Source organism: Styela clava, chromosome 6 (genome assembly GCF_964204865.1).
Source record: "Styela clava chromosome 6, kaStyClav1.hap1.2, whole genome shotgun sequence".
Taxonomy (NCBI): Eukaryota; Metazoa; Chordata; class Ascidiacea; order Stolidobranchia; family Styelidae; genus Styela; species Styela clava.
This window is the reverse complement of record NC_135255.1, coordinates 21,921,020-21,944,697: the sequence shown is the minus strand read 5'-3', so window position 1 is coordinate 21,944,697 and position 23,678 is coordinate 21,921,020. Positions and strand designations below refer to the sequence as shown.

General features: G+C 35.3%; 1 protein-coding gene across 4 annotated transcripts in view; it reads left to right on the top strand.

Annotated features, from left to right (window-relative positions):
* Positions 1-4,028: 4,028 nt before the first annotated feature.
* Positions 4,029-23,678, top strand: part of LOC120333287 (uncharacterized) — a 40,679-nt gene continuing 21,029 nt past the window's right edge. For 2 of the 4 annotated variants that reach the window (XM_078113418.1, XM_078113417.1), the window contains exons 1-10: positions 4,029-4,268; positions 6,659-6,784; positions 6,882-7,070; positions 7,909-8,694; positions 9,334-9,414; positions 9,671-9,736; positions 10,126-10,176; positions 11,087-11,191; positions 16,804-16,964; positions 23,126-23,325. In XM_078113418.1, the coding sequence (XP_077969544.1) occupies positions 4,106-4,268; positions 6,659-6,784; positions 6,882-7,070; positions 7,909-8,694; positions 9,334-9,414; positions 9,671-9,736; positions 10,126-10,176; positions 11,087-11,191; positions 16,804-16,964; positions 23,126-23,325 (1,928 nt within the window). In that variant the 5' untranslated portion in view covers positions 4,029-4,105. The remainder of the gene's footprint in view (positions 4,269-6,658; positions 6,785-6,881; positions 7,071-7,908; positions 8,695-9,333; positions 9,415-9,670; positions 9,737-10,125; positions 10,177-11,086; positions 11,192-16,803; positions 16,965-23,125; positions 23,326-23,678) is intronic. The other 2 variants (XM_078113420.1, XM_078113419.1) reach the window with 2 other exon arrangements.

Here is a 23,678-nt window from a genome sequence, read left to right as displayed (position 1 = left end):
TACCTGCTGATATTTTTCTCCAACCCATAAGCCCACGTCATGGGCTGGTTGGGATTATTTTTCTCCAATCCCATAAGCCCACATTGCCATCTAGTAAAACATGGAATGTAATATCGTGACCGGACGGTTTCAAAAACTACAGGGAACACATAAATACCTGCTGATACGAGAAGGCACGATAACGTATATAGGTAAATTGATAGATTTTGTATCTATAGGGGTGAATAACGCGTTATTCGTTATGTCTGAGTTATCTATAAATGGTATTTTTTTGTCTACTCGAGCTTAAATCACGTGTCAAGTTTTATTTAGATCTACGCAATTCGAAAGATTCGGCTGATTAAAATTTCACGTGTTAAAGCAGCGCATGTTATTTTATAGTATTTTCGTCTTTGTGCAAATCTTAATGCTATTTTTATTTCAAGGTTGGAGGTGTTCTTATCCTTTTACAGAAGGATTTCATAGAAAATACTGATCAGAATAAAAAACTTTTCCAGTTACGCAGTCTGATTTATCGCCTTTGGGTCATTACACGTGAAATAAAATATATTTGGGCCTATACTAGTGAAACAAACCATAAACTTTCTAAAAATTACATTCGCATTTTGTTGTACGAAATTTGATTGACCAGGGCCGGTGCTAGAAACTGTGGGGCCCAATTGGAAATCTGATGGCGGGGCCCTACTCTTCATAGTAAAATTTATGAGTGTTTATATTTCATAAAAAAAACATACAAACTAAAAAATATATACATTCAAAACTTGCTTTAAAACAAAGTTTAAGGTAATGCTGATGCTTTTATTGTTTTACTTTTAACGGCAAGAAAGGCTAAACGGGCAATTCGATTATACTCTTTTAGAAAAAGATTTTTCTAGCATTTTTATTAGCAAAATCATACAAAATATTTTCAAATTCAATAGCTTTAGCAATCTCGCTTCCTATAGAAAGTATCGACGAACTTTCAAGTCTTTCTTGTGAAACCGCCGGCCAAGTATGCTTTAATTAGTTTCAGCTTTGAAAAGCTTCTTTCGCCAGATGCAAGTTATTGGCATCGCTGCACTTATGAATTTACCAAATTTACTAAAAAAACTTATTAGAATTATAAAAAAGATTATTTCACTTTTTATTTTACGTTTTCTGTAGTATTTTGTACTTCATAATGCAGAAAAACACACTCCCTAGCGCGTCAAGGTGCGGGGCCCAATATGATCAAATCGGCTTGAAACCGGCCCTGGATTGGACGTGACTGCTTGGTGAACAAGTAAGAATCAACACTTGACAACGAGTTATTTGGGCGTTCCCGACAACGTAGTTTATTCGACTCTAAGGTATGGCACAGTGTCCAAGCTAAGCGTTAAGAATACGCTTGCCATCGCAGCTCTGATTACCATGCGCGGGTTCGCAGGAAGATGATTGCTGGACTCCTCGCCGCCCAAGGGTGGTTAACGTCACCGCTTGGCAAAAAAGTCGCATACATGACATCTTTTATCATTATGACTGATTGCGAGTTGTTAGAACTGGTAACCGGACGATAGACCGTGGTCCGTCCAATGATCGAACCGTCGTATCGACTTTCCTCTCTCCCGGGTTCGATTGCCTTCAGTTAATTATGAGTCAAATATTTGTTGGACTCAAGTCCATGCTGCCGAAAAACAAATAACTAACTAATCCCATACCCGACATAGACTGGTAACCGGACGAGAGGCCGTGGCTCGCCATATGGTTAAGTCGTCTTATCGGCTTTCCTCTCACCGGGACAAATATTAGTAATCCTTTTCAATTTTTTGAAGTAGTTCAAATACGTAAACTGTTGGTCGGCTTGCAACTCTTCGCAGTAATCAGCTACGAACATATGATGGGAATATTTTATCCTATAGTACACTGACCTGCCTCCATCGCTCCGGCGTTCTGTGCACTTATACGTCGAAATTAAAGTAGTCCAATGTCGATTAATCCGGCATTGTTATGTTGTTAGCATATGTTCAACGGCAAGCGCATATCACAATATCCACGTAGAACTCTCTTTTAAATTGAGCAACAGCGCATATATGAAATTAACCTAACCTGGCTTACAAAACGCGACTTGATGTCTCTTAAATTGAGCAACAGCGCATATATAAAATTAACCTAACCTGGCTTACAAAACGCGACTTGATGTCTCTTAAATTGAGCAACAGCGCATATATAAAATTAACCTAACCTGGCTTACAAAACGCGACTTGATGTCTCTTAAATTGAGCAACAGCGCATATATAAAATTAACCTAACCTGGCTCATAAAACGCGACTTGATGTCTGAATCGATGTTGAGCTTCGCACACGAACGAACCAATCTTCAGGGATTAATACTCGTAAACCATTTGCCCCTGTGACGTCACAAATAAAAACTGTCCGAATGTGTTGAGACATAGACATAGTTAACAACAAACAAAAGTGCAGTGGCGTTTAACTTCAAGCCTCAAATGTTAGTAGGTTTTAAATATTTATTGAAGTTACTACGACTACTGGTTTTTGTCATTTCTTAGACTCTCGTCAACACCACCGGCAAATGATTCAAAAAAGAGAAGTCACCGTAATGGCTGCTTTCGGGTCTGACTTCAGGACTTTGACTTTAGTTAGATTAGAATCCTAGTTATTATTACTTGAGCCTGTGAGCAATATACAATTTGAAGGCATTGTAATTACATGTATTTATTATTGGACATGAAATAGTACACGTGGATCGTTTTGTTATCATTTATAATTTATCTTTGATTAATCTTGTAAATCTTGGTTGCCAAACACAATAAATTCAGTTAAAATACCGAATATCGGTACCCCTAACAAGTACAGAAGTACGGTACCGGTACCGTAACCATGCATCTGAAACAAATAACTGGCTAACTAATGCCATAGCCGTAATCGGCATTCCGGTAATATTTTAGCCCTCTTTATCGGCTTTCCACTTCCCGGGATAAATATGAAACTTATAATCTTATCCCAGTATCCTGTACTAATAACGACCTGCTTGGGGTTCAAGTTCAAACCCCATAAGGGATATGGGAATTATGTGCGAGAGGCATCAGACCATCAAATCAATGCATCTGAACTGTGTAACTAAACTCATACCCGACATGGACTCCGAGACTAGCACGGTAACCTGACAAGAGCAGAAGGGTCTCATGTACTTTCTTACCTGAATAACTTCTAGTGGTAACTAAACTCTATTCTAGTTTCTGAACTGTGTAACTAAACTCATACCCGACATGGACTCCGAGACTAGCACGGTAACCTGACAAGAGCAGAAGGGTCTCATGTACTTTCTTACCTGAATAACTTCTAGTGGGCGTGGCGTAACAATTTTTGGATATTTTTGGCCCCTACCTGATGGCGTCATCCAAAAATTACGTCACTTATTGTGACGTCGCAGTGACGTAATTTTTGGATGACGTCATCAGGTAGGGGTCAGGAATCATATATCCAAAATTTTTACGCCACGCCCACTAGAAGTCATTCAGGTAAGAAAGTACATGAGACCCGAGCAAAAGAGGTTGTGGTTTGCCATATGATTAAGCCATCTCATAGGTTTCCCTCGTCGGGATAAATATGTAAATGCTATCCCATGTCATAGCAGTGCCCACATGTCAGCATGTTACTGCAGTGAAGCGTTTTTCAAGATAAGATAGTATTCACATATTTATCCTGGCGAAGAGGTAAGTCAATTTTACGACCACGGCTCAACTATATGGCGAACCACGGCCTCTCGTTCGGTTATATATTAGTATTATATATCGGTTTTATTATACTTAATGACACATTTAAATCGGTGATTAATTCAGTTATTTGTCGTTACCAATTTTGAATGTATTGAACATCCAGGTCATGACCGTTTCTGGATGTTTATACAATGATCCAATAATCACAATATGCGCACTGACTGACCAGCATGTCACGATTTACTTTCACTTTATTTAGTCCTGTCATGAAATTGTTGCTTTCGCGGAAATATTTGGAATAGATTGTTAATATTATGTTTATCCATGCAAGTTTTTTTAGCCATTTTATCCTCCATAAATATGGCATTTTGCTTCTGGTTTAATAACCGATTTGTTTGATAAATATTCATTATGGGAGGTGAGGCATCAACTGATAGAAGGGATAGATATGTCAGTCGGAGAGAAGTTGGGACAAGCTCAGCAGAGAAAGCTGAATTTTTCGACAAACAGAAAGGGGCGATAACAGCTTCCAGTGCCGATAAAAAGTCTTCATTGTCCTCTATTTCCATGGATGGTTAGTTAAATTTTTTAATCATTTTGCTGAGTAATTTTTTTTGGACCAATTTGATATTTCCAGCTGTTAGTTCAGGAAATCTAATTTCTCAATGGATCAAGTTATCCACTATATCTCATTTGGAGATAGTGAGTGATTGATTTAGAGTAATACAGAGCGATAACCCACTATGAATTGTAAAGACAATGGATCAAAAGTGAGCTGTTTTGTGTCTGTTCATACAATTCTTCTTTTATTAAAATATCTATCTATCTAAGTTGTCAAATTTGTATCAATCTTCATTTGTAATTGGTAGCATAAATTTTTTTTTTAATTATATTAGTCCCTGTCAGCCTGTGAAATTCTGTTTTGCATCGAAAGTAAAATAGTTTTAGGAGGCAAACTTTGTATATGAAACACTTTGAAATAATACTGTAATTTTTTGACATTACTGTAAGAGTGGATCGGTCAAACAAACCTTAGAATAATTCATCGGTTCAGATGGAGCTTTTCTTTGCACTGCTGCTTTTTCTGCATGGTAGCAAACATGACTGTACCAATTGTGAAGATGAGACTCTACCCAGGGGCGGACACCCGGGGGAGCGAAGGAGGGTGGTCGCCCCTCAATAATTTCGTCTATACCTAAACACATGTTGTTTTCGCCTTACAAAATTATCATTTTCGAAGAGTGCGATAATCGAGCGCGAACAAATGGGTAATAGTTACCAATATGATAACTGTTTTCGTACGATAATGTACACGAGAGCGCCATCAGAGCACTTCACATTATTGTAAAAGATGCATGGCCTCACGGGTAATACATGGTCTTCAAACGCACCGCCGATCACATGCTCCGGTTTTGCTCGCCATTTCACGTTGTTGTTATTATCACAGGGGTTCTCACTTTCGCACAACCTAGGTCATTTTTGTTATAAGTTGATATGTTTCCCCTATTTTCAAAATCTTTTAATATTGTCGGCACTTGCAGAAAAATCGAAGAGGCAAACAAACTGTATTTCATTACAACAATTAATTAGTATTGCTTTAAAAACTATCAGGATTAAAACTGTTATACACAATTTTGCAAGGTGCGAGCATAATTTGATGGCAAAGATCATAGCATTTATTATGTCAAAACGCTTATCCGACTATTCAGACCGCAGAAACTATCCAAAAAATATAACCTTCTTTGTGTTCGGGATTTGAAAAATATTGCCAATTCCATGAAGTAATGCAATTTAATGAAGGTTTTATCAACTTTCATTGCATCAGTGTTCAGACTACCACACGTTTCTGTAATTATAAATCGTAAGAGTGAGCAAAATTGAATAGTTTTATTGGGTCTTTTTAATATATATACAACAGGCGTCCAAAACACTGGCTATTCTATTGTTGGTGAGCTATATTTCTGCACACTTTTATTACAAAGACCAATTCTTACACAACGTCGAACCCCCCATGCCTTTGAAATGTAAAAAAAGTAAAAGCATGTTTCTGTATCATACATAGCATTTTGTCGTAGCTTGAAACACTTTTTAGACCCTCAAGACTCATGAAAACACAGGTTTTTCGGCATTTGGTCGGACCTGCTAGTTGTTGATTTTATTTTTCCATTGTGCTTGTTTTATTTTCGAGTAAATAATAAATAAAAATTGCGTGAATCCTGAGTGTTAATTTGCGTTCGAATGATGATTAAATAAATCTGTGATATTGGCAATTCTACTGGTCAAATAATATTTCCCTGGTAATATCTAGGATAAATTTTGTATAATAACCTGTTATCTTGTTTGACATTTCTAATTTGCGGAATTTGTCGTTTCTTTTTGTTAGCAAGAGCCATGGCTAATTCCCGAGGAATTCAAGGGAGTTCCATGTCCAAGCAAAGTGGCCTAGGTACTGGATAATTGTGTAGTAAAATGACATGCTAATATTTAAGAGAATGACACTGATGAATTTTTGTTATGTAGCGATACCCCCCCCCCCCCCAAATCATGGAAAGTATCCGCCCCTGACTCTAGCTTATTTTTCTTTATCAAGGTAAACTACCACACAGCTTTATTGATCCTGTTAGCAAGAAATGTGCACAGTTAAGCCATATTTAGGCAATTCGTTAATTAACCTACTGTTACTTTATGAATGATGGATCAATAATACAATTAAGAATACTGATTGAAGAGCCTTGAGAATTGTAAGGTAGATAACTTTCTTCAAATTGACCCATGGACTGAGATAAATCTGATCGTGTCACAAACAATTCACAAAAAGAAATTTTTAAGTTTTGCAGTGTTGAGTAACCCGTCGCTTATCATTTTTGCTCATACAATAACTTCAATACAATAATTTAAAACAGAACCTTGGGAGTTTCCAGTCGCATTATTGGAATTAATCAAGTTATAAAATAATTTCTTTAGTACCTGTGGAGTATGAGAAAAAGGGGGAGTTTCCACAGGATGAACTGCAACAGTTGAAAAAAGAATACAATTTGACGATGAGAGTACGGGAACAAAAGCATAAATATATGGAGAAAAAAATAAAAAGTAACACATTTAAGTATATACAACTAAAAATGATGTCCAATAAACTAAAATTTGTTTGTTCAAAAATTACAATATATTATATTCTCACCAAAAACAGACTTAATGCAAGAAAAAGAAGCAGTACTGAAAGAAAAACGAGACCTAATGCAAGAAAGAGAAGCAGCGCTGGAAGCAAAACAACATTCTGATAAAATGCTTCAAATTTCTCAAAAAATTCAGCATGAATATGAAACCATGATGAAACTAGCAGGAATAGATATTGAAGATTTGAGAGATAATATGATCGGTAAGTGTACAATATTGATTTTGATATTAGAAAACTAGTAATGTATTGGAAATTAAGGAAATACTAAAATAAATATCCAATGGCTATTAGGCTCTAATATGCTTAAATCTATACAATTATGAATAAATAAGCTTGAGTTTAAAAAATCATAAAAATATATTATTTGTTGTTGTAGTGCAAATGCTTGTCAATCAGCATCTGTAGAAATTTCTGACACCTCCATCTATCTATAAAAAATTATGGGCTAGGATAAGATAATTTATTATCGCTATTTAGAGTGTAGTGCTATTATTGTAGAAAGTTGTTACTTATCGATTTTAATCGGTAAGTATGTTGATAAGTATTTGTCTGTCTGTTAGATGCATGCGATATCTCAAGAAAGCGAGATTGGATCTGCTGCAAATTTCGCATGTGCATTCATCATATCTCGTACCAGAAGTCTATTGATTTTGTGCGACTTATGTCGTATAATTAGCGAAATATTAATTAATTAGTGATGGGACACAAGGTGTCACTATGGAGTAAGAGCGCTGTTTTGGGTATCCCCTAACTTTTGATCGATAAGTCTTCGGTTTCTGACCGATATTCTCGTTTTATAGTTTGATTAGAAAAATACTCCACGGTCAAGCGCTGTTAGTAGTTATGTGGTGATTTATTTATCATGAAACATCAACCAATTTATGGGTACTTCAATTAGATTTTTGTATGAAGGCTAATTCATGTATTTAACTAGCCTATGCAGTGCAGTTCTTAGTGTAATTCCTCGCACAATATATTGAAACTAAAGTATTATTTTGCAGATCCATAAACTCGGTTAAATGAACTGTTTTACTTTCAGGTTACACTGTTGGACCTGGTGGAGGCGCAATCAAGCTATTTTCATATGAAGTCATTTTCCCCCAAAATGCTGTTGATATTCCAATTAGAACAAAATTTTATGTGTCAGATGACATTGACAATCTTACTTTGCCTTCTGGTCTGATACCTGTCTCACTCCCCCTACATTGTGCGCCTGGAGGTTTAAAATTCAAATTTCCTGTGGTTTTTAAAATGCCAATTTGGTGTAGTATATCTAAAAAATGCAAAAGACCAGTGCAACTTTACATTTATAAAAGGCAAAAGAGGGGACAATGGCAGTATTGTGATGAGGTGTCTTTGACTGATTCTGGCTTTGTTTCCTTCACCGCTGACAGTTTCTGTGAAAAGATTCCTGCACTAAATTCTAAAGATCTGGAACTTGTAAAATTTGACCTTTTATATTTTCTGTGCAAGGATCATTTGGGTAGTTTTGTATCCGTTCATTTTGTTTCTAGTGATAAACTTGCAGAAAAGCTAAAAAGCGAATGGATTAAAACTGGCTATAAAATCATTCATCCTCCATCTACAAAACTTACAGTTAACCCTGGAGACGTACTCCCTGTTAATTTAGAGAGTAAGGAACCCGAAAAGTATAAATTCGAAAGTGCGGGAACAACTGTCTTAAAAGTCACAATGGAGTTTTATGAAAGAGAGCTATACAAAGCTTTTTCATTTCTATTAGATCCTGAAAATCCAGGTTCTAATAGCCTCAAATTTGTTTATTCTGTGGGAGATGTACGACACCTCAAAAGAGCTCTTTATCAAGGTTTGTAAATAGTTTATTATTGAGTTATGATATTGCATATTATCAAGTGGTGGGAATCAGGGGATGTCGTTAATAATCAGTCAGACTTTACATGACCACAACAAAATAACCATTTGTACGATACAAAAAGATGTTCTTAGAAATTTGAATCCCAAGATTTGAGAAATCCCAACAGGTGTTGACAGTTTCATACGAGTCAAATAAAATTATTTGTGTATTTCAATTACTAATCTTTGGGCACAAAGTGGTCCTTTAGATCGTTTTGTTATTATGTTGTTGTTATAGATCATCATGTTATTATTTTTCTTGTTGTTCCTACCGCATGAAAAATAACTTTTCTCTACTACTACCCATAGCTTGGAAATTTTCAGCTGTTGAAGATTTTATTTTTCGTTAGAAGGTTTATTTTTATTCATTTCGATAGATTTGTTTTTTTGTGTGCAATAATAAAAATTGTTCCCCTTAAGCATAAGCGATCTCAATATTATACGAAGTTGCAAACACGGTGGTACTGTTTTACTGTAACAGACTGTAGCGTAGGGTCATATTTGTATCTATATCATGTCTGCAGTTGTGCAATAAACTTATTTTATCACACGTACAATTGTTGACTGATTTTATATTTTTATTTAAATTCAGAAAAAGAATCTTCAGAACACAACTATGACGACTCTCCCAATCGAACTCCTGTCTTCAAAAATATCGTTCAAATTCATGGAGGTATTGCTAAAATATATGTTTATTTTGTATATAATTGCAATATATAAATAAGAAAAAGTAAAGAGTTCAATTGACTATTTTCAGGCTAAAATTTTAATATACAAATAAAAACGGGATTTGTGATAACTGATATTCGAGTTTTTGCTTTTCTTCCGTGAGATTCATATTGGGCCATTCTCTTAACAATGTACAGTAGGGCCACTTACATTATCCACTTTTACTAGCAAACTATGAATATGACTTAATTTTTTCCTAGATATTATGGTTGGAGCTGGCACCGTTTCCGGAGCTTCTGATGCAAATAATGCCAGAAATACTGAAGGTGAGAATATTTGATCCATATTTAATTGAACAATTGTTTCCTCACTTTATGTGGGTTCACATCCCATGGGAGATGTTTCTGTGACGAAATTTCTTAATTCAATTCTTGTCATTACATAATAGTCATCTGCTGTCTAATTTAACCTGTCTGACAATTGAAAACAGATAGACAACAGCCATGGTTTGTTGCATACACAATCTTCAGTCCTATCAAATTCTTTCTACCAATATATGATATTGAATTCTTTTATAATAGTCATCCTTAGTATTTCAAGATTATAAATATTTTAGATAACTACATAGGTGATGTTTTTGTTAGCATATTTTCAACTCCAAATATCGGCAAATCAATGTTTCTTGACTAATCCTATTGTTTTTTTTTATTTTCAGGAAGTCAAGCTGTTGGCATCAGTATCGAAGGAGGTGCAGAAATCGAACAGAGTGAGGAAATATTAATGCCATAACGTGATTTAATTTGTACCAAATACTCTTAAACAATGTACTTCTAAATTAGACTCAGAGAACAAAAATAAATAAATTTTCAGAAGTTAGTCTTTTAAGGCAATTCGTGCTGGGAAAGCTCCATTATTTTTGTATTGCCGAAAGTCACCTACTCATGATAATGTTATAATCGAGGAAATGAAAATTTATGTTGGATGTTTATCGCACATCAGAAAATCTCATCCAGTTCTCCTCAATTTGCCAGAATTTATTTAATGTTCTGCTTCGAATGGTGTAAAAATATAAGGTTATGAAAAATTTGATGACACAAAAATATAATATTTTTTTAAATTTTGCCCAAATGAATAAAATAAATAATAAATATGTAATACTTGTCTTACCTGATATAGGCCGAACTGGTTATAGGCTTAGGCCAGTGCGGTTCCAAATTATTTTTAATCTATTCCTGTTATTGTATATTCCCAATCTCGCTGATCTTTTCACTATGCATAAATTATCATGTTTCCTTCATTTGTTCGATCCCCAAAGTGTCACGCACAGTTTGCAATTTTAAACATATACATGTACTATTATAACACCGAATGTGCAAACACTATTAACAAAACGGTGAATATCATGTAATCAGTCTTCCCTCTTCAAAATTGATACCGATTTGGCATTCATCATGATTATAAGTGACTGTTGTCATTTTTTTGCCTCTATGAATATAAATTTTATGTCCACAGCATTTCAAGCAGTGTTCAAATTATGAATTGGAGACCTGTAAAATTAATATAATTACCGGTAGTCATAATTTTGGGCTCATTCAGTTTAACTATACAATGTTTTGTTTCTTGGATAAAAAAAAAATTCATATATATTAGAGGCCTAAACATTATTAAACATTTAGAAAGCCGAAGCCTGGATGAGCAGCCTGCAACTTCACGTACTGCAAGACCGTGGCATCAGCATAAGCAGAGAAATTCATCATCAGATGCAAGATCTAAAACTACAGGTTGGGTTTCTTGTACAATATATCTCGTCTCCTACTTTTGTACAAGGCTATAAACAAGTAGCTCCTAAAACTTGAACAAACATAAAACTAGTTTCTCGCTGTTGTCATTTGTTATTATAGAGGAATTCATACAAATACCAAAATTTGCAAGTCTGCATGGCCTTAAGATTTGAATGGTGTTTTTGGCAAATTTTTAGCAGCATTACCAGTCATGGATCTTTCAACTGTGCATAACAAGGCTGTAAGATATACTGTAGGATTAATATAATGGTTTCCTGCTGATGTCATTAAAAAAATAAAACTTTTACAATTCTACTGGTACGAACGTTGTTGTATACATGAAGGACCTTTCTAGATAAGGGGAATGGCAACCAATTCCAAATTTCAATCTTGTACTTCAAAAAATTGTCAAGCCTTAATTCCAAAATCTTGCAAATGTTCAGGGGCCTTCAAAAGACATGACTTTCAATTATATACAGAAGCTCAAATGTTATATTCATGCCTCGACAGGGCCCCATAAGCATACTTCTGTTAGTATGACATTATTCTGATGAGCAGTGTTTACTACTGAGTCTCCTTTTTGTAAAAATTGCAGACTGCGAAATCGCCATTTTTTCGTTTCAATATTTGCTAAAATTATAACTTATAAGTTATATGGTCAGACATGGGAGTCCAAAGCTTTTGCATTAATGGTAAAAATCTTCTTTATAATATGATATTTTATACAAGTACTCCGATTCCACTTCTCCCACAAAAACGCTTCAATGAAGACATATTTAGGAAGTTCTGCTATATTAAATTGATGTTTTTGAATAAAATGTTATTTGCAAGACAACTCAAAAAAATGAAATATGTCATTCTTATTAATTTTTTTAGAATTTATTCTAATTCAGAATATATGTAGGCTAATTGAAATTAATGTTAATCCATAGACATTATAAAGACTGGTTTGATATTTAACATAATTAGAATATTGGTCACCTCAACTCCACTCGAGTTTCTAGTACCGGTACTCGGGCGCGCAGCCAGGATTTTCAAAAGGGGGGGTTTCATTATCATAAATTCCCATTGCGGTCTGTAACAGTCTTCGCATTACGGGCTCGTTAAAGGGACGTCTTTTCAGCGTATAATGATTATTCTTGTCGCGTGAAATATTCAATCTCTGACAACTACAAAATTCTAAAATGTCTTTATATATTAGTTTAATTGTGTCCAACGTAACTCGCGGCTTCTTCTTACGTCAAAATTAAAACATTAGTTCTCTGAAATGCCACGGCTATCGGTGGACATAAAAATATGAGATAAACGGTGTATTTAATTTCAATATGATTTTTAGAATCTTGCCAACTCGTTATCGCCGTTAGAAATATCTCAATAACTGATATAAAATCCCGAAAAGTACAATTTTATTTCGTACAATGAAAATGCATATGAAGTATATTTTTAAATCAGAAATACATATTCATCGCCGCGATTACGCCACTTGTTAAAAGAGCCGACGTTTACAACAAAAAATGATTTTTCTGTTGTGCAAAGTAATCAATTCGTGACCGATAAGGGCATATTTAAAATGTCTCGTTTTATTAATTTAATTGTCTTCAATTTAACCAGCGTTTGCGTCGACAAAACGAATTAATTTTTCACAATTCACAATTTTAAAATACCTCGGCCATTTGCCGACATAAAAATTTGTGGTAACTGCCTGTCGCCTATCATATATTGTTTTGATCCGTATTTTTTCTATTTTGCAAATACGACAAATTTGAGATGTGCTTGTAACATTGACTCCGTTCAATCGCAATGCTGACACTCCGATTATTTTTAAAGATAAAACCTCCTGAAAAATTCGTAAATCTGCTGTAAATTCTCAAGGAGTAAAATTTATTTCAGTACAATAAAAATTGATGGATATACTTCGGATTAATTATCTTCTATATCATCACAAACCAGGAAAAAATCGCGTTTTCAACCTTGTTTAATGATAACACGAAAATTTTCTACGACAATTTTAAAGTAATGGATAAAAGGCAAATCCCACCCACATTTAACCGTGTTTCGATTTCAGTGACGGTATGTTCCTAAACGGCGACCAAACATGATGTGCGCCGTAGGCACACGAAATTTTGCGATTTTGCGGCTAGAAAAGCGTTTTTAGACTGTCGCGGGACTCAACAAAACTTATATTGTTTACGGTTTTAATTTCAGTATTTTATAATGCCCCTTTTCAATCAAATTTAGATCGCGGGTTTTACTCCTTCTTTTGTCTTTAGAACCTCGCCACGAATGAACGTATAATAACTCCCGAATTCACAATTCCGTGCAAAGTACAAAAATAAAATAATTATCATGTTTATCGAGGCACAAATTTATGATTTAGAAAGAATAGAAAACGGCGTAAGGCCGTTTACGGCCTAAATAACACGCTGATGAAAACATGGGCGATTTTAGCAGAAGGCAATTGCACGCTTTTTCAGTTTTCACAAAATAATTATCATTGTTCCCGCGGCACAAATTTGTGATTTAAAGAGAATAAACACCAATGTGAAGGGCGTTCACGACATAAATAACATGCCGCGTTGATGAAAACGAACGGCGATTTTAGCAGAAGGCAATTGCACGTGTTATCGGCAACTTTTTCACTTTTCAGAAAATTCAAAAGGGGGGGGGTTTCGACCCCAAAAACCCCCCCTGGCTGCGCCACTGGTTGAAAGGTTCACGCACGAATCACAAAATTTTGCGACGCCCTGACAAAATTGAATCGACACACTTTAAGAACCACGGGACTAAGTCAAAAAAAATTGCGCTATAGACTAAGTCTATTTTCTAAGTCATTTTTAAAATTAAGGCTTGTTCTTATTTTTGGGGAAACACGGCTCAATCATCGAGTTTGCATAACAATGAATATTCTGATCGTAGGACCCGATTTGCTAAGTGCGCTTCGAAAATTAGGATATTTGTGTCAAATATTAACTTATATATGATTGAATATTTCACATATTTCATTTATTCTAAATGTGGTATTGTTTCTCAATATTGTAAATGATGTGTATATGAATTAAATTCACTTTACCATTCTATGTTGTTTACTTCTGTTAAGTAGGGTCTATTGTTACGTAACAGTAGAGATAAACCCCACATACTGCAATTTCGTAGGCTGCAGTTTATTCATTTGCTGAACCGAGATTATCGAACATGAGTGATTTTTTAGCATTAAAAAAAACTAGGCAGGGGTAAGAAATAAAAGTTAACTTATGTCTTTATTCATTAGGCCTACATGTTAATAAACCTCAAAAGGCATAAAGTACACATTAACGATGACAAAATTGTGTTTTATCTTGAGGCAGCATATTTTTCGTGTAGGTGCGGCGCGAGTTTTTTTCCCTGATAATTTGACGTCGCACAAACTGCCGTTTTATGCTAAATTTGTTCAATAAGAGTGAGTAACAATTCCGGATAAGGACCATGCCGTCGGTGGCCAGACATCGTAATTCATCATTTGGGTCTACATAAACAAACATTGAGCCAAGACTGGACTTGCTATGTAGCAAAAGCATTCGCACCCATTACACTGAATAACTAATTGAGTAACATTAATCTGAGTAAATATTTGCTTGTTTTTGTTATTGAGTAGGCCTACTAAAAGTTGAGAATTAGTTGTGTCAATAAAATATTAAAAATGCATATTTCAAACTGTTTATCATTATTAGTGTGGACTGTGGGCTGTGGGGCAAGGGTCTTGGAAAATTTTAATATATTAACTCTTTTGTTCCGTATAACATATATATTCGTACTACCATCCTTGGTCATAATAGTTATTTTCGGACTATTTTACGTTTATGTTCATGTTTTGTGAAGTATTCCGCACTAACTAAATCATTTTGAGCATCCAACTATGATCCGTGCTTGATCTGTCAACATTTTGTTTTTTTGTAAATTTTTTATTTTACTACTAAGTGAATTTTATTTGTGTAGGTATTTCAAAGCTTAGAGATACACGAAAGTATTTGCCATTACTTCAAAAATAAGTCATTTGAACGAGCGGGAAACAATTTCGCGCACATAATAAACAAACAAAGATTCCAGACAACTATCGTGGACATGCTCTCACATATCATTGATTATTTCGCGTTTCGCTTCGCTTGTGAAGCTGAGTCTGGTTTTTCTTCAAAGGTGACGTAACTCTCTTTCAGAAGAGCGCTTGGAATTTCGTTTCTTTGTAACACGTGTTCATCGAAGCGATAAGAGTGTGAAACGTTCTCTCAAAAAATTTTTGAAATTTCTCTCTTCTTACACGCGTAGGGTCGAACGGTTTCGCCTACGTCACTTGGGCGCGTTTTAGTAGGAAGACGCGAAAATAAGCTTTTTAAAGAGATATTGGGGGTGTTCCTTGTACGTTTGGTTAACTGGTCATTACATATTATAAAATGGTACATAAAGTCGATTGACTGCCGTTTTATGCTAAATTTGTTCAATAAGAGTGAGTAACAATTCCGGATAAGGACCATGCCGTCGGTGGCCAGACATCGTAATTCATCATTTAGGTCTACATAAACAAACATTGAGCCAAGACTGGACTTGCTATGTAGCAAAAGCATTCGCACCCATTACACTGAATAACTAATTGAGTAACATTAATCTGAGTAAATATTTGCTTGTTTTTGTTATTGAGTAGGCCTACTAAAAGTTGAGAATTAGTTGTGTCAATAAAATATTAAAAATGCATATTTCAAACTGTTTATCATTATTAGTGTGGACTGTGGGGCAAGGGTCTTGGAAAATTTTAATATATTAAAAGGGGCCGCGAGCTCAAACGTTTGGGAAGCCCTGACGCATTGATAATAAATGAAGCACAACCGGTGTTAGCAAAACGATGTAATTTGCCGACGTTTCGAATTTCTGTACAGAAAACTTCATCAGGGCATGATATGGAAAGGACACAAGTGGATATATATAAGGCACCTGTGTCCTTTCCATATCATGCCCTGATGAAGTTTTTCTGTATAGAAATTCGAAACATCAGCAAATTACATCGTTTTGCTAACACCGGTTGTGCTTCATTTATTATCAATATGTGTTTACCTGGTGGCAATCATGCACTATTTAAGCCCTAACGTAGATAACTAAAGTGAGCACTGAGCATTAAATCACTATTGATTGTTTATATCTGGCTTATTGTTTCATAATTCTGAACTTTGTGATATTTCATGGAAAACATAAATACTGGTTCAATATTTACCATAATTAGGAAAATGGGTGACTTCCACTCGGCTCGAGTTTTCAGTATTTATGATTTAAAAATAACGAGGTTGAAAAAAAATCCCACACCCGACACCTCACCAGCTCCCACTTTTTGGTGCGTGGTTTAAACTTGGTTCAAGACCATTGAGCAGATTTATTTACTGAATTTTCACTCGACTCCCGGCTTGCCCAGGGAGTGTCTATAACAGAGGTAAGAGCGAAGGTGTATTTGAGTGTCATATAAAAAAATTCAATACTGCTTAAATCCAAAAGCATTAGTAAAAATATAATATCCAACTTGGGATCAGTATCACAATATGTATAACTTGAATCCTGCCTAATCCTTTTCACTAAAATAATTTTTCAATTTCCAGAATCTCAGTCTTCAAGTCAAGCTACTTCATCTGGTCTAAGAACCATCAACCAACAACCTGGTGTAAGAATGACAGTGGAAAGGTTGGATGAATCACTGCCAGGATATGAATGGTGTGGCGCTTATGTCATCACCTACTCATTCCCTGCTGGAAGTCTGAATGTGAGTCATGTAATGAATTCAGTTGGTTGAATATTAAATTATGTATTTACTGGAACCAAGATTCTTGTTGTATTAATTTACATTGATTCTATGTTTAACATTAAATCTTCCAAATACAGTTTTTCTGCCCCCAAATAGCAATTGAATTCTAATTACACTTTTGTTATTATATTGTTCACTTTAAACAGGGCACAAGCAACCACTAATGCATAATAAGCTATTATTTTTGGATGGAATGTCATTTTTTCATTTCGGAATTGCCTACTCAAGTTATTACATCCTGGATAAGGCAGTAGGCATGGGACTTGAACTTGGGATCTTCGAATTATGATCCAACATAGCTAAGTCCAATGCTATACCCACAAGGCCATCACAACACCTCAGTGCTTAGATGTTCTAGAATTTTTTTTTTCGATGTTTCCAGAAAGCAGTTTTATATGTTGGTTTAATGGCCCCTTGCAGAATTTACCTCTACCAGTGCTGATGTCCAAAATAAATAAATATATATACACGATTGTTTATATTACATAGAGCAAATTCTTGATTTGAGGTTTTCATTTCAAAATTTGTCTTTTAAAGCATTTGATTATCAAAGAAAATCGTATGACTTTCGTTAAAATCTGACATTGCAATTTGCAAAAATCAATCCAAGCTGTGTTCATATCAGTTATTCTGCATTACTGAATTAAATTTCCACATATGTAATTGTACAGTGATTTTCACTGACTCTTGTTGGACATTGGCTCAATTTAAAATATATTTAATATTGGAAAAAAATATTATTTAGGATTGTAATTGTACATATAGATGTACCAATGTATCGGTATCGGCAATATCGGCTTTTTTTTGGTATCGGCCAATGGCCATGTAATAGTATCGGTTAAATTAAGGCCGATATTCCCGATATATTTACCTTTTTTATATGGTCCAGAATGTTTTAAAAGATAAGTTGGAATACTACTTTTTAACTTATTTTTTGTCTGGAGAGATTGTGAGCTATGAGCCATACATGTCCCCACCCCCGCGAGAGAATAGGATTCACATGTTTTTAGCTACCATTTTTATCAGCCAAAGCCAAACTAGCTCAACTAATTCGGCTATTTTCGCTGTCAAATTTTTATATTGACATTTTTAATATTACATAGTAATTATGATGAAATATATCAACACAGCACATAACAAAAAGCAACTAGGCGCCCAGTTTTAAATCATACAGTGGAATTGGGGTCCTTATTAACGGCTAGGGCTGTCCAAAATCGAATAATTTTTTGATTCTAGTCAAAATGAATATTTTTCTCGAATCAAACCGAATAATCGAATATTATTGCGAAATCCTAAATTTGTCTCTAATGTACAATAAAAACTCTTCTTCAGTATTGTGATGACGTATGTGCAGTTATATCTAATTATTGCAAATATTTTGCATAACTATGTTTCCAGAGTTATAAAAGGAAATCACAAGCCTCCTTGAACTGGTCAAAAAATTAGGGTTTCGAAAACTATCAAGATTTAAGAGTTGGAAATTGCACAGACTCTTTTAATGCCCGTAGTTGCTATTTTAGTCCTATTACCATTAGTATTAATAACTCAATATTTTTTGTGTAATTTTCAGTAAAATGATAAACAACTATTAATATAGATATAACTGTTGCCCAAAAAATTCAAAATTGCATTTCAGGAACTCACAAATTCAAAGCTAGTTTGATGACATTAATATTTGATGACGATATTGTCGCTGTACAACAGCCATCAACTCACAAGAGTGCAATTATTTGTCTTAGTAATAAATGGATGAAACAAAGTATTGCCATTAGAACAGGGGTGGGCAAGTGCTTTAGTCGGCGGGCCAGATGTGGGAAAATGAAGTCCTCGGCGGGCCGGATTATTACATGAATAGTATTCAATATCTTAATCACATATTTATTCGCTAATGGAAGAAAGAAAATTATAAATCGCGTTTGAAAACATTCTGCTGCCTAGTAAGTTTTCTGTCCAGTTCTGTTGCTCTAGTTTGCCGTTCTACTGCTGATAAATTATTTCCATAGTTTCCATGTTTCGTTACATAATGACGACTAATGTTGTACTCTTTTAATACCGCAACACTTTGATCACACTGCAAACATACTGCTTTGTTGCCAACCTTTATAAAAAATACTTCGGTATCCAATCTTTGTTAAATGCTTGACACTCTGTCAACCTTACGTTTCTTGGGATATTCCATAGTTAATAAAACCTAATATAAAATCTATTTATATTTAGAATCTAAATATACCAGTAGTGAGGAATGTTTACAACGCTCTCTGCTTTGTTGTTTAACAAGTGTGCAATGGACCTTTCCTCAAGAATCGACTTCCTTGTTTACTTCGTGACATTGGCCAATCAGCAAGGTGCAAAAGTTACCTAACAATGCCCTCTTTTCGCATCCGCTCAGACACTTTTCTCCCTCAGACAGATTTTCAGGCGTGGTCGTAAACATTACCTCGTTTTTGAACTTTATTCGTCAGTTTCCAGTTGTGTTTCGGAAATTTAGATATATATCAGATAATTCAATGATCACTCTGTCTTCTTATGAGTTTTAATTTAATTGCAGTAATAAAAAAATCAGTGTAGAAATAGCTGTGACAGACTTGGCTAAGATTCTTTATCGGTACTTTTGAAAAACAGATTGTTGTATGCGATATATCATAATGATGGTTTGAAACACATACCCCATTTAACAGGCGCCAACTCGCGAAACCACCCCCGAAAATTTTGCAATGATAAAGTATAGGAAGAACTTTTCGGGGGTCAAAGGTCGGGGAAAGGTCCATTGTTTGTTCACTAAGACAATTGTTTATTTCACCAGCTCGCTTTGACAGTGCGGTGAGAGTAGATTAATCGGCAACTTCCAGGAATGATGAGTCGGACTGGACCACATCACAGAGTGTGGTTGGATACAGTCAGCGGGCCGGTCAAAATCTCGTCGCGGGCCGGACGCGAGCCGTATGTTGCCCACCCCTGCATTAGAAGAAATTACAAATTCTATTGGAAAACGATATTCGACCTCCAAAACGTGTTTCAGTCCTGTACCATGTTCCTATGATTACTGACTCAACAGCTACAAATCGATTCTATTTATAGAACTGGTATTTTTGGCTGATACAAAACTCGCCTTTTTCTCCTTGTGTTCTCTCAAAAAACGTCATTTACAAATCATTGTTACCGATAACTTTTAATTTATGACCATGCATGGAATGGATAATTACATGTCACCGGGCAATAGGAGAGACCTTTTTACAGCAAAGAAAGCGATAGAAACATGTTTTTGCTGGCCTGGTGAAAAACACACACGGCGCAAAGGGGGCCGTGAGGCGCAGTATGTACCAAATTTTAGCGATTTGTAAATTGGCCGAAAAACGCTTCGAATAATTTGCGATTCGATTTCGAATATTCGGTTCGCTTGGAAAGCCCTATTAACGGCACATGAACTTTTAGCACGGGTATAAATTCTGACTGTTTGTCGTCAAGTACGAGTGTCATTTAGTCCGTGGACATCGATAAACTAATTTAGTCCGTCGACATCGATAAACTAAATTCCGACACAATTATCCCTCTACGCAGGTATTAATTTTAATTTTGTTTAATTACACAATTACTTTGTAGATATATTGACATGACCGCCTAGCCAGGGGTCGGCAACCTTTTAAACTCAGCGTGCCAGTTTATGAATATTGAGCATCTTTGCGTGCCAAACCTTTTTATGTGTATGGTTTGCATAGCCAACTACCTTATTCGAATAAGCAAATTTAATTTATTGGATACCGTGCATGGAAACTAGCTTACGAAAAATTTCGGCATACGGCATTTTTACATCCACCTGTCTTTGCACGACTCAAGTAATATGTATGAACGCCACTCGCTATTAGTTTTGTAGCGACAATACTATCAAAGATAAAATTTGTTTTGGGACTCCTCTAGTATGCGCACCAAGATGGCGGACACTGGAATGTAGTGTGTGTACCAGGTTAGGGTTAGGCCATAATTCCAGGTACAAATACTACGGCTGCGGGAGTCATGTGGCTAGTCCCCAAACTCGTAATAGAACTTAAAATGACGTTCCGGTGTCCGCCATCTCGGTGCACATACTACGGGATTGCCCTTATTTCATCGTTTTTGTTAGGGCTACATGTAGCTGCTCACAGTGAAATAATAAAAACCAGCCAGGCACGCAGTCAGTATATTTGAAAGGGGGGGTTCAAAATCGAAATTTCCATTTCCTCATGAAACAGTCTCAGCGATTACGCGCTTGTTAAAAAGTCAGAGTTGAAAAAGCCGTGCCATGAGAAATCCTCTCGCGTGCCACAAATGGCACGCGTACCAGGGGTTGCCGACCCCTGCCCTAGACTGTCTCAAAATATATGATAGCAATTGTAAATATTATAAAGTAAAAAAACATTCTCGGCGGTTATAGGTAGGCCTTCTTTTTCTCTGTGCTGATTGATATTCCTTCATGTTGGCTTTGACTTATTGCGTCGACAATTACGATTAGCCACGAAATAAAATATTTGTAAAATGCTTTTAATTTGAACGTAGGACGGCGGCGCTAGAATGTGTGGGTGACATTCGATATTCTTTTAAACACGAATAACGATATTCGAAGGTCGCGATATCAAAATTAAATTCGAATTGGACATCCCGGCTTATGAGTTTTCTAATTGAACATCGATTTTACCAGCGTTACTGTACAATTATCTTAATCAGTTAAAGCAAACACCAAACATTAATTTCATATTATGTGCTATATCTTTTTTTTTTCGATCTGAAATAATGTGTACTATGAACAACGCTCAATGACCATTGTTTTAACCCGTCTGCCCTACACAGCACACCTAATTAAGTAATAATTACATAGTATCGGTATCGACATTTTTAGCTGGTATCGGATCGGTATCAGCGACAAAAGTGGTATCGGTACATCTCTAATTGCACACTGATTTTGAAGGACTCTTGTTGGACATGGCCCAATTTAAAATATATTTAATATTGGAAAAAAATATTATTTAAGAATTTATATGAAATAGTAAATTAGGTATTTCATTTTGGCAATATTCATCATAATTTATCTTAAGTCTGATAGTTTTGTCCGACTATAAGATTTCAAACGCCTAAAATGACAAACTTACCATATGAAATTTTTCTATGAAACGTTTGTCATGTCTTTTGTTTCAAACAAGGCTATGTATGAGCAGCCACTGATACGCAAGGCACTACTATTTATTGTAGAACTGAAATCTGTCTGGTTGCATTGCCACCTAATTTATCTTACACTCCTACCTATTTCATTATGCACTGAGTAATGTGCTTGAATCTAGGATTTTTAACATGTGATGCCAACACAGTTTGGTTACTTTTCTTCACATTAATCTTCAAATCCCAGATCGACGATCTCACCAACGATGTATATAAATTGGCAAGCAATGCTCTGCCTGAAAAAATGTTGGTCCTTTGGTTTTTTTATAAATAACCTCTTACATATCAGTGGATTTTTTGTGTATTAGTAATATGTTAGTGTCATCATATTCTAACTCTGCTCCCAATCATAGATATATTATGTTCGATTTCTTTTTTGAAAAATTGAAACTTTTTTTTAATAAATGTTATGTGAAGGCAACTCTGAACAAGGTGCCACTGATTATATGTTTCCTGAGGATATTTTACTTGTTTGCACATGTAAAACATCTTTGGTTCAAATGTGTGCCCTCCTCCTGACCTAGAAATCAAGTGTTTTGATAGTCAATGTTTAGTGAGAAAGCTTCCAATCGTTCAATTAAGGTATTTACTTATCAGTGCCTGCTTGTTTTGTGCCTTGTTCAGAGCGAGTATTAGAAAACATTCCAACTAAAATCACCTAAAAAATGCTTTTGCAAATGTCTGCTTCTGACGAATCGTTAAATTTATTCGAAACGATTCTGAGTTGCAGAAATTTTAGTTTAAAGCTTTTGGACCTCCAGAAGTATGCTCACCAAGATGGCGCACAACCTGAACATAGTATGTGTGTACCGGTTAGGATTCAGGTTGTGCGACATCTTGGTGCGCATACTTCTGGAGCATCTGGTGTTTATATCAGTTTTAATAAATTATCAGAGATAGAAGTTGAATAATTTATTATGTTTATTTTGCAGAGTGTTTCATATGAGGCAAAGGAATTCACTGAATATCTACCTAGGCATCTCTTCTTCGATCACACATCCATACCCTTGCTAGAGAAAGCATTCAAAGCAGGATTGCTCTTCAAGATTCAGATAATTGGAAGTAGCAGAGGAGAGATAATATGGAATGATGAAATTCCTCATAAAACTAACAAACTTGGAGGTCCAGATAAGTAAGTTTTCTGATTAAATATTCTAAAATATGCACAATTGTGATAAGGATTGACTGGGGCCTCAACTAAGTTATATCAAGTACAGATGTATTAAAAATTTAGTTCCAACAAAACTTGAGTTTTAAAATGTGAATTACAAAAATAAAATTGGCGCTGCTCCGTAGTATGTGCAACAAGATGGCGAACACCAGAATTATTTTCCAAACTGACCTTCTATGCAAAGTTAGAAAAATGAACTTGCACACAAAAAGTCATGTTTTTTGTCAAACACTGTTTTTCAAACTCTTATTTATAAATCAAAGATAGGCATCTTTGGGTTACGATATGGAGTGGAAGTGGTGACTCCTATACGG